The sequence below is a fragment of the Geotrypetes seraphini genome, chromosome 1, assembly GCF_902459505.1.
Source record: "Geotrypetes seraphini chromosome 1, aGeoSer1.1, whole genome shotgun sequence".
NCBI lineage: Eukaryota > Metazoa > Chordata > Amphibia > Gymnophiona > Dermophiidae > Geotrypetes > Geotrypetes seraphini.
The window spans coordinates 42,448,059-42,461,091 of NC_047084.1; the positions used below are offsets into that span (position 1 = coordinate 42,448,059).

Below are 13,033 nucleotides of genomic sequence, written 5' to 3' on the forward strand. Positions count from 1 at the left end.
TGGTAAAGCTGGGGGGGTTAATAATAGACTGAGAACATTTAACATATATTATCATCCTTTTGACAATTTACAACTGCTGAAGTTTAAAGTAAATGTCATTCTTCTGAAATGGACTGTGACAGGTGTTAATGTTCATTATCAGCTTTACTGTCAGATATGTATAACTTCTCAATGCGGTTTTAGGAAGAACATCAAAAAGATGATCAGCTTTCAGTGAGTATCTATCATGTGGAAAGCTGGACGACACATACTAAAGTCCAAAACAAGTTTTCCAGCCCTGAGACTAGTCTGGAAAACAGGTATGACTGATTACCTAATTAAACAAAATCTTGAAAAAGATAAAATATGTATGTTTTCACTGATCAGTAAAGATGACTTTCTTGCAAGTCAGTTAAAGTCAGACTATGGGGCAAATAAATTCAAAATATGGAACCTGGACAAGAAAGTATAGAAAAATCACTTCTATTACATATACTACAACAATATCAAATCTATACAAATCACAATTAAAGGACAAGAGAAAAGCACACTACACCAACCTAATAGGCACTGAAACCCAAGACACCAAAAAACTATTCCAAATTCTAAAAACCCTAACCGACACCAAACCCTACCTGACCACTAACAATACTACCCCCCCCCCTCAGCCACTCTATTAGCAGAACACTTCCAAAATAAAATTACCAATGCTAGAGCTACCCTCAATGACCCATCCTAATGAATTCACAATTCTCCCCATAGATAGAGATTCTACTGCAGCAGATAGAATATGGTCTCAATTCCCTAACATACAATGGTCCGAATTCAACAAATACTACAAAAAATACAGCCATGCATCCTGTGACCTCAACAACTGTCCACCATATCTCCTAGAAATATCCAGCACAAAATTCCGCGCTCTTCTTCTAAACTGGATACAAATCTCGCTAATAAACGGCCACTACCCTACCAACCTCAGCGAAATCATCATCACCCCGATCCTCAAAGACCCCAAAGGACCGATAGACTAAACAGCCAACTACAGAACCATTGCCTCTATTCCACTCTACGTCAAAATAATAGAAGGACTAGTTGCCAAATTCCTCTCCAATTACCTAGAAAACCATAATATACTCCATCCCACACAATCCGGCTTCAGAAACAACTTCAGCACGGAAACACTACTAGGATCTCTCTTGGACACAGACAGACAACATCTCAGCACAGGAAAAAAAATGATGCTCATACAACTAGACCTTACCGCTGCATTCAACTTGGTGGACCATAACATTCTACTACAAATCCTGGATACAATAGGTATCACAGATAAAGTATACACATGGTTTGAAGGATTCCTTAAATCAAGAACCTATGGAGTAAAATCAGACAAACAAAAATCTGAACCTTGGTCAAACCCCTGCGGAGTTCCCCAAGGATCCCCTCTATCCCCGACTCTCTTCAATCTCTATACAGCCTCCCTCAGCTCTCACCTGGACAAACAAGGCATAACCTCCTACAGCTATGCCGATGACATTACCATTCTCATACCCTTCGATCAACCTGAACTCTCCATGACGAACACAATATACCAAACACTAAAATCAATAGCAACCTGGATGAAAGATCACAAACTGAAATTGAACCCAGATAAAACGAAATTCATCCTCTTAGAAAACAACAAAATACCAACCATAACCAACATTGAAATCAACGCAATCAACTACCCCATACAAACCACCCTAAAACTGCTAGGAATAACTATCGACAGATGCTGCACCATGCAACCGCAAATCAATAAAACAATACAAAAGTCATTCTTAGTCATGAGAAACTTAAGACAAGTTCAGAAATTCTTCGAGAAAACTCAATTTTAGCTCATAGTTCAGTCCTTAATACTAGGCCTACTTGACTACTGTAATATCCTCTACCTCCCATGCCCTACAACCATAACAAAACAACTACAAACTATCCAAAACACAGCACTAAGATTCATCTACTCATTAAAGAAACATTACAGAAGCATCTCTCCAATCGCACTGGCTTCCGATCCCAGCAAGAATACAATTTAAATTCTACTGCCTACTATTTAAGACTTTATACGGAGATAGTCCAAACTACCTGAATAACCGCCTCATCCACAACACCGCAACCAGACATAGGAAAACTCACACCCCATTCTCATACCCCCTAATTAAGGAGGTCAAATGGAAAACACTATATGATGGCCTCCTGGCCACTCAAGCAGCCAAACTAGACAACCAAATCGCCAATCTACTGACGGCATCCCTTGACTACAAGACTTTTAGAAAAGAAATAAAGACCATACTCTTCAAGAAAACTCTGAAAAAAAGAACTAATACCGCAAGTCTCAAACTCCACCTCTCACTAAAGCCAACTACCCCAAACAAATAACCTTACCCATTTCTCACTCTTTTTGAAAATGACCAATTTTTTTTTTTTTTTTGTAAGTTCTTGTTGTAATACATCTTGGATAATTCTTTTGTAATCCGCCTTGAACTGCAAGGTAATGGCGGAATAGAAATCCCTAATGTAATGTAATGTAATACTGAGCAGCAGAAGGAAGAACACTTTGGGGCTCACTTTCAAAGCACTTTTAAAATGAGCTCCCTTTGTCAAATAAAAGTTTTCATACTATTATATGCAAATCTGCCTCATGCATGGTCAATAGGAATATTTTGAAAACCTGACTGACTGGGGATCCCCCAGGACAGATTTAAGAACCACTGGTTTAGAAGGTAACAGTCTACAAAAAAGATGTTACAGAGTATGAGACATTTTGAAGCCACATGAGTCTCACATCTGAAGAAGAGATTTGTATGTTTTTTTAATCTCATGAACTGCATTTTTTGTCTATCTTTAATATTACAACATACATTTCTTTAAACATGAGGTTCAATTATCTTGCTTTGACAATGGTCAGTACACCTCACATATCCCCAATAAGATCAGATGAAAGATCATTATTCCCTTATGGTATGCATAGGTTCTCAAACTATCAACAAACCATTCTCAAATCACATCTTAGGTTCCATAATTGGATCTTAGCCAAAAGGCAAATAAGTGATATAATGCATATTGTATATAGATGTGAGAATCTTAGCATGATGTAAAATTAACATAGTTTTATATTATTTCAGACTGAAGGAAGAATTCACCAATCAGATGGCTATGTCACTAGTAAAACCTGAAATCTAGGATAGTTTTAAAAAAAAAATATTAACAGGATTAACATCCAGTGGCATACCTAGCATATGTGACACTCGGGGTTCATCATTTTTTGACACACCCCCTATCTGTATGAAAAACATGATTTTTAGTAACAATCCACACATCACACAAGAGTGTACCTAGGAAAAGGCAGCATCTTACGTACTGCAGTGAGCATTAAGTACATCAATACACCCATTGTAAAACTAAACAAGCCAGACTAGTACAGATCAAACCTACACAGTCTAACAGAAAACCATGTCTTTTCGAACACACAGAACACAGAAAACACCTTCGCCTAGTATGTAATCACAAACTAACCCCTCCCCCTTTTACAAAACTGTAGTGTATTTTTTAGCCACGGTGGTAACAGCTCAGATGCCAATGCTAAAAAATGCTCTACAGTTTTGCAAATGTGGAGATAGAATAGAAATACATAGAGAAAGGTTAAACTGAAGCACCAAGAAGCTGGACCCTGAAAAAAAATTATATTTTATTTATTTTTTTTTTGCTTTAGAGGAGATGTATCGCTGTTTCTGTGGTGTTGCATTGTATGCAGAGTCTGCATACAATGCAACACCACAGAAACAGCGATACATCTCCTCTAAAGCAAAAAAAAAATAAATAAAATATAATTTTTTTTCTACCTTATCTTTTCTGGTTTCTGCTTTCTGCTTTCCTCATCTTCTTATCACTCTCTTCCTTTCATCCACTTTCTACCCTCTCTCTGCCCCTTCTATAGGCATCTTCTCTCCTTCTATTCCCCTTCCAGAAACTTTATGCCTCCCCCTTCACCCCCATTGGTCTGGCATCCATCTTCTTCCCTCCTCCAATGGTCTGGCATCTCTCTCCTCTCTCCCACACCCCATAGTCTGGCATTTTACTCTCTCCTCTCCCTTCTCCCCACTTCCATCAGCATCTGCCCCCTTTAGTTCCCTCCAACCCAATTCCATGCAGTATCCTTCCCCCTTATGTCTCTTTCCCCTTTCCCTGCACACCACTTCCATCAGCATATGCCCCCTTTCTCTCCCTCCACCATGCTTCCATAACACCCTGACCCCCTTTTCTCACCCTTCACCACACTTCCATACCACCCTGACCCCCTTTCTCTCCTTTCACCACCCTTCCATTCCACCCTGACCCCTTAACCTCCTTCCATCACCCTGCTATGCTCCTTTCTCTCTCCATCCAAATCAGCAAGATCCCGCGATGACTACTTCTGCTGCTTCTACTCCGGAAGAGGTAAGTGACGTTGGAGGGGGTGGGCCGGCAGACGCAGGGAGTTGCGGCAAGGTCCTATAATGACTGTGGCTGCCGGCCCACCCCCTTCTACGTCACTTACTTCTTCCGGAGCAGAGGCGGTAGACGCAGTCATTGCGGGACCTTCCTGCACTTTAGCGTGGCTGCCATACTTATTCCAGAGCAGAATTGGCAGCCGCGCTGAGATGCCATTTAGAGCAGCATGGGAGGTTCCGGACCTGGCCGGCTGTGTACCCCTTGGAGCGTGCACCCGGGGAGGACTGCCTCCCCTTGGTATGCCACTGTTAACCAACAAAGTGCCCTGTTTCTTGTTTATAGATAATCTTTTTCTTCAAACAATATCTTCACTTTTGACAAAAATTGTAATATAGACTCTCTCCTACAGGTTTACTGTCAGAATGAACAGACCTTAATAAACCTGACAATAAAGGAATGGCAACAACATGCCATCTATTTGACTGGATGGTAACTATAACACAGCAAAACTATTAAGTGGCAGCATAATTGATTTTGTGCAAGCTACACAAATTTCAATGGAACTGTATTGTTAGAATGTACTTACAAGCTTACCATATAAACCTTCAATACTGATGTCAATATTTAGACTTCAAACTAATCACTGAAGTACTTAGCACTGGAGAATAAGGCATAAGAGTTGCCCTACTGGGACAGACTAAAGGTCCATCAAGCCCAGGATCCTGTTTCCAACAGTGGCCAACCCAGTTCCCAAGTATAGGCAGAAACCCAAAGAGTAGCAACATTCCAGAGCTGAGATTGTGATGTCATAATGCCTCATTCCACCAATGCCTAAGAGCCAAACTTATCAGTGATGGCACAATGGCTTGATTGTCTTATAATTGGCTCACATAAGAACATAAGAGTTGACATCCTGGGACAGACTGAAGGTCCATCAAACCCATCATCCTGTTTCCAACAGTAGATGGAACTTGTATTCTGTTTTTTTCTGTGGGTTTACACAATCAAAGCAGTTTACACATTTTAGACAGGTACTTATTTTGGACCTGTGGCAATGAAGAGTCACAAGGAGCTACAGAGGGAATGGAACTCATCCTCAAGGGTGCTGAGGCAGCTGCTCTAACCACTAGGTCACTCAACGCCACCTGATGCGGTGACCAGAATTGCACACAGTATTCAAGGGGTGGTTGCACCTTAAAGCTTTAGTCATTCACTCAGAAATGCCACCTAATCTTACCAGATGCTACTTAGTGCATATATTTTATCATCATGTCTAAATTGTAAATTATTGTCAAGTCTATATTGTAATTTATGTAAATTATGTCATCTCTGTCCTGTCCCAATTATTATGGATGTACTTTGTAACCCATTCTTGGCGCCTTTGGGAGGATGGGCTGTGATATCTCAAAGAGAAAAAAAAATCCTTATTTATTTTAATTTGATATACACAGACTGTTTTGGTAGCCTTTCAAGATAAGGTCTGTCAGTGTCTGGATCAATGTGAATGAAGTTTATTGATACTGTTGGATTTGTCATTTCCATTTGATCTGATATAGGGCTCTTTGTGTAGGATTGCAAAGTGACATGAATGGTTCATTTGCTTTGGGCTTTTCACTGAACATTTAGATTTGATAGGATTGTTTTATGCAATGTCCAGATTTTAATTCCTTGGAAAGAAGAAGAATTGCTTAAGGAGAAGTTAAGTACTTATCTGCAGATTATTGAATACTGGCTATATTGTAACAATCTGTCCCTTTTATCACAGCATTGTCCAATAAAGCCTGACTGGTGATTGTTTCCAAGTTTCCATTGGTCCGCTGTCCACTCCATTTCTTCTGTTGCTGGTGTCTTATTCACAGAGAGGTTCCTTTTTCTTCTGCTAATCTATAGAAATAGCCATTACTTTGATCTAGAGGTTCTCAACCCAGTCCTCAGGACACATCCAGTCACTTAGGTTTTCAGGATAATCACAATGAATATGCAATAGATAGATTTGCACACAATAAAGGTACTGCATATTGTGGATATCTTGAAAACCAGACTGGCTTGATGTGTCCTAAGGACTGGGTTGAGAACCCCTGTTTTGATTTGATATGCCTTAGCTGGGTCTTAAAGTTTGTATTTGTATTTATTTATACCCTGCCTTTCCCAAGGCGGGTCACAATAGAGTACATACACAAACAGAATCAAATACAATACAACAAATCAAAAATGAATAAAACATAATAGTGATAATGTAAAGCCTCCTAGTTGAAGGTCTATAGTCTTATTTCAGTGAAAAATGTAATCTGGAAGTCAAACATGGTTCTGTTTGTGACTGGAATAGCTTCTATGTAAGAATAAGGCAGAATTGCATAACAAATATTTCTATTCTATGTTCACAGATGACGGGCCAAGAGTAGGACTGCAAAATACAAACACAAATAGAAATGGAAATGTGGTAGACCTTGAACAATTTTTAGATGAATCTGTTTGTTAAGGACCTAGCTTAACTACAGGTGGACAAAGCTATGAGGCAACGCACCATGCATCAGAGGTTACTGAAGGAACTTAGGAAAGTTCTGTTGGCTCCTCTGTCTCGTCTTTGCAATGTTTCGCTAGATGGGAGTAGTCCAGGTGAACTGGAGAATGGAGTATGTGGTCCCTCTCCATAAAAGCAAAAGCAAGGAGGAAGTTGGGAACTACAGTTTGGTTAAGTCTGACTTCTTTGAGAAGTAAATTAATGGAAATATTTATAAAATAGAGAATGGTGAAGTTTTTTTGAATTCAGTGGATTACAGGACCCAAGGCAGCATGGTTTACTAGAAGCAGGTCTTGTAAAATAAATCTGATTCATTTCTTTGACTTGGTGACCAAAGTGTTAGATTGAGGGAGAAGACTAGATGTATTGTACCTAAATTTTGCAGCTAAGATTTAATGATAAAAAAAAAAGTCAAGAGTGTGGTACTGTTCAGATAGCGAAAGAAGAATGGGACTTGAGGGTGATCGTATGTGATGATCTTAAGGTAGCCAAACAGACAAAACTAGTGACAGCAAAAGCCAGAATAATACTTGGGTACATATGGAGAGGATTGGCCTTGCAGGAAAAAGAAGGTGAAAATGACCCTATATAAGTCTCTGGTGAGACCTCATTTAGAGTACTGTGTGCAATTCTTGAGACCACACCTTCAAAAAGATATAAATAAGATAGAATCAGTCCAGAGGACTACTAAAATGATCAGTATGAATGAGTGCTCTGTATGGCCATATGGCCTTTATCTGCCTTCATTTTCTCTGTTTCTGTGTCTCATTTGTAGAAGCATAAGACCTGGAAGTACATGAGTGTTTTAGAGCAGATTCCACTACAAGAGAGTGATGTTGAAATTGTGTTCTCTCAAACCCTGGACACTTTTGTACTATGTACATTGTGTCAAATTTTTTAGGAGCTACCTGGATTGAAAGAGGGGTCATCAGTTCTTAAATAGGGTATCTCTCATGTAGTCATGACCCTATGTAAAGGCACCTTGAGACAGTCATTTGGAGGTGATTCAAAGTCTAAAAGCTCAAAATGCTCTGAATTAGGTTCCTCCTCTCCTCTGTCTCCATTTTAATGGAAAGAGCTTGGCCCATTTGCCTTACACCTTTGGGGTAGAGGAGAAGAATCAGAGGGTATGACATAGGATTCTTCCATTGATAAATCTGGCAGATCCTCATCAGAGTGGTTTGAGATATCCGAGTCAGACTCCTCAAAATACTCTCTCCTAGGTGAATCTGGGAGCATACGTCGAGAGGAATCTAGACCATGTACTAACAAGTGTTGAGGCAGGGATGGATGCTCTGACCCAAGATATAACTCCTTTGCCAATGGGTCTATGCTGATCCTAATGCTCAACATCAAGCAGAGGTGTATGATCTTGTCCTCGAACAATGGCTCTACATATCCTCGGACTGGGCGGAGAAGCATAGACACCCATAAAGCCTGTGTAGGCTGCATCTGCAGAAGCTTCAAAATCTTTTGTTTGAGCATAGCCCAGATATCCTACTGGAGGAGTTGGTATCTGGACTTGAAGAGACATCAGCATGGAAGCAGTCTACAGTGCATGTTGTCTGGGCATGGGAGGCCTTGATGTTGAGGCACGCCAGGGTGGAGACATGATCTGCAGCAATGAAGAGCAGTCCACGGTGTATCAACACTTACTGTGCATCAAGGTGGACGTCTGTAACAATGCCATTCTCCTTAGATTTCTTACCTGATGCCTCCCCCGATGGATGAGGCATGGAGGAAGATGATGTCGAGTCCTGTCTCTGAAGAGAGTCTGATGGCCAATGTTCTCTACTCAGTGTTAGTATATACAATGTTGATACTGACACCAGTGTCAAAGTAATAATGACCCTGACGTAGCCTGGAGACTCAATTTAAGCGGAAGGCCTTTTTGGCCTTGAGTGGTTGCCCTGAAAGCTACGTTTTTCCTAAAATTTCCCTGCAAATGTATATTGAATTTTCAGAATAATGATTTTGTATTTTGGGACCCACTACAATTAGAAAGATTTCTAAAAGACCATGAGAATGTACAGACCTGAATGGAATAGAACTAATAGGTAACACTGATAATTTTCAGGATCATTTTGATCCAGTTATTACTTTATTGATCTTGTTTCCTTTAAGTTTAAGAAAGACCCCTCCCTTGAAGAGGATTGATGGATATTCTTTAAAAATTGGAAAAAAAAATTATTTGAATGATGTAAGAATGATTTCCATTTTCTTTATTGTTTTATGGATGTTTTGAAACTTCAAATAAAAAAAGAAAGAAATACCGTAAACCTTGGTTTGTGAGCATAATTTGTTCCGAAAACATACTTGTAATCCAAAACAATCGTAAATCAAAGCGAATTTCCCCCTAAGGAGTAATGGAAACTCCACAACCCAAAAACTTTAATATAAAATACTGTATGTACTCATATTGCAAGACCTTGCTTGTTTAGAACAGTAACTACACTCCTGCAGTGTCAGAGAGAGAGGAGAACCATTGGCTCACTTGTGATGATGTGTTGTGTGTATACATGTACATGTATTGCAAGACCTTGCTTGTATATAAAGTTAAAATTTAATAAAATATTTTACTTGTCTTGCAATCCAAGGTTTTATTGTATAAGGTAGAGAATGGATGTTAAAGTTTAAATTTACTAAAGGATGCCAGTATACCAGCAATATGTTGCATTCTTTTAACCCATAACCAGGTCTTCTGCAGTGGGCCTAAAAAAAGATGGGGTTCTTCTAGGGTTGGAGGGCTGATATCTTCAAAAACAGAAAAGGGAGATAACAGGGCATTTTCTAGTCTGACCCAGTGCACTGAAGGATCTTCAAATAAAATTCTCTAAGATCTTTCAGTACTTGAGTACCTGAATGCAAACCATTTAGGCTATAAGTGGTCTATAAATACTACAATAAATAAAGTCTCTGGTTAGGAAAACAAATTTTCATTTTGGAACAAGATATTCTGCACAATTGAATCCTGGGTCTTTTGCTCTTCTAAATAAATTTTTTAAACAAACGCTCCTAGATTTTGAATTTGGTTAAGGGAATGTGTATTAGAAGATGTGAAAAAAGAAACAAAACTTGAAGCAAATCTCATCATTTGTATAGCTGCTGTCCTTCCCCACCAAGTGAGATACAAGTGATTCCAGTTATCTATAAGTGCATGGACTTGATCTTTGAGTTCATCATAATTAAACATAAACTGATCCAATTAATTTACAATAATAATCCCTAAATATTTGATACATCTAGTGGTTGCTTTAAATGGTATTTTAGATTGCTTAAGAGAGATCAAGTAAAAAACATAAGACCTCTGTTTTTTCAACATTAACTTTAAAACCAGATAACTTTCCAAAGACATTAAGAGCTTCTATAAGGAGAGAAAGAGACTCTCCTGGTTCTCTCATAAAGAATAGCATGTAATCTACATAGAGAAGAATTCTGTGACTGAAATGAATAATCTTGGGGAGGATGTCCTCATAACTCTATTTAATATGGCTATTGGCCAGATAGAGCACAAAGTGGGATCTTTGCCCAGTCTAGGCAGCACAACTACATTGACACTATACATAGATACAGGCATGGTACCACAACACAAAAAATATCATTAAATATGCCCACAAGCAGATCTATAACATCAGGCGCTAAAATTTTATAATATTCACATGGAAACCCATCTGGAACCAGGTGGATTTCTAATAACTAGCACCACCTCTTGCAGCAAAATTGGAGGATTTAGAAGTAATTTATCTTGCTCAGCAATGTAAGGCAATACTGCCTCTCTAACATAAATTGAAATTTGTTCTTCCGAGCACTGTAACTCAGACATATAAAGATGTTGATAGGAGGAGCCAAATTCAGCTGCTATCTCATAAGCAGAGAATCATGGCTGACCCTAAGCCCCTAACAGTTTTCTGACCCATCTAGCATTTTGTTGCATCTTCAGCTGTCTACTTTATTACCACTTTCAAGAAAATATTTTTTGTATGCCTGAGAAAATACTGAATTCTATTATTATCCATAAGATCTAGTACCCTTTTCCACTGAAGCATTTCAAGAGTGGGGTTTAGCTCATGGAGCCATTAGGTTCACGCTATCTTTTCTAGTAATTGTTGCCTCTGTTTGGTGAGGGCTTTTTTCTGTTGGGCTCCTAATTTTATTAATGTGGCCCTCATAAATGCCTTCCCAGCATCCCATATTAGATCTAGTCCTATGCCTTTCGTTTTATTATGAGAGAGGTAGTCCAGTCAACTATGACGAAGTTGCTGTTATACTTCTGGTTTCTGTGCAAATCTAAATTTGCTCTTCAAGCTGATGACTTGTCCAATGAAAAAGCTATTTGGATCACACCAGATTAGTATAGGGTGAATTTCTAAATTGGACCACCTATATAGCACCCTACTTTCTGCTAAGATATAATTTAATCTAGAATAGGTTTTATACTTGTACTTGCCCAAATAAAAGGTAAATTCCCCATTCCCCAGATTATGTAATCTTCAAATATCTTACAAGGAGAATAGTAATATTCATTAAATCATAAAATTTCACATCAGTTCTTAAAAGTAAATTGCTTTTCCTCCTGCATTATAACATTAGAGCTATTCAATTAAAATGTAATATGAATATGAAGTTGCTATTTTAAGTTCATTGTCAACCCTGGATAAATTTAAATATATTCACAAAAATAAACAACTTACCGGTAAAAACTGCTCTGTCCTAAACTCAAAGTCATCTACAGGTAAATGGTAGTTAAGAAAAATTAATTAACATTGTCACCTAAAATTAAGTGTTCCATTTGAAATCAAGTCTAGAAAACCAGAGATTAGCCATATATGTTGTTAACCAATAGCCTGATACTATGAATGACTTTTAAATTGGTAGATGCCCAGGGAAATGGCACCTACCGTATGTCATTCAAATTTATGCACCATTTATAGAATCACACCTAATCAAGTTATGCACCGGTAGGTATTATAACTTTAGGTATTAATATATTAGGCAAAAGTTTCTTGGACTAAAATATCAGCACCTAACTCAATCCATGCCTACTTTTCAGGTAGGTGCCTTAGTATAGACGCCTAAATGGTGCCTATCCCAATTTTTTTTTAATTGGTTTTAATGGTACTGTTCAATTAACAGCACTAATTGAATCAATTAAAAAAATTAGGTGCCTAGATCAGCTTGGCACGCCAATCTAGGTGTCTAATGGCAGGCACTTCATTATTTTTTTAATAGAATCAAGGCTGGACTCGATTTTTAACTCAAGATCCAGGCCACTACTGACTGCACTAGGAGAACATGCAAAACATCATAATAGTCTCTGCCAAAAAGCAACACTAAAGTTTATAAGAAAAAATAAAAAACATTAATTATGGCTGCTGATCAGAAAGCTTCACAGCTTATCATTCAAAATTAATGTAGCAACAGTAAACAGACAACATACGCCAAAAATTTGGAATTTACTACATTATTTGAAACTTAATACACATATAATTGCAGTAAAAAGTGCCACCTAAATGTACAAGCGTTCTAAGCGCTATTCTAAAAGGGCATGCATAAGTGGCATAGGGCTGGATTCTGTATAGAATACCTACATCAATCAAGGACGCCTAGCGATGCCTAATTTATTCAAAGCACAACTTTTTTTTAAATTGGTGTGGTAATTGATCGTGCCAGTTTTCAGTCAAGAAAAAAAAAAAATGAAAAGAGTTCCACGTGGAACTCTTAGGATGCCTAGCAATGTTGAGACACCCTCCAACGCCTACCAGAAACTTGGGTGTGCTTAGAGACAGAGAATAGGCATAGTTGACTTAGGTGTCCAAGTTAGGTGCTGGGATATTAGGATTCTATAAAGAGTGCCCAGCAGTTGATTGACAACCATGTGGAGCGGCACCTACAATGTAGGCGCGCTTAGGCACCTTTATAGAATCTGATCCCTAGTGCTTAACTGTAAGGGGAATATGTACAAGGGTGGGATATGGGTATGTCTTCTACTTACATGTACAACTTATAGAATACTGTAAATTGTACATGCTGTCTGCAGCACTAATTCAAGTCCATTTAAACCTGCCATAA

At 38.5% G+C, this 13,033-nt stretch overlaps 1 protein-coding gene across 7 annotated transcripts in view; it reads right to left on the reverse strand.

The window, feature by feature from the left end:
- IPO11 (importin 11) overlaps positions 1 to 13,033 on the reverse strand; it is a 568,146-nt gene that overhangs the window by 360,908 nt on the left and 194,205 nt on the right. For all 7 annotated transcript variants that reach the window (XM_033930425.1, XM_033930408.1, XM_033930455.1 and 4 more), the window contains exon 18: positions 11,656 to 11,696. In XM_033930425.1, the coding sequence (XP_033786316.1) occupies positions 11,656 to 11,696 (41 nt within the window). The remainder of the gene's footprint in view (positions 1 to 11,655; positions 11,697 to 13,033) is intronic.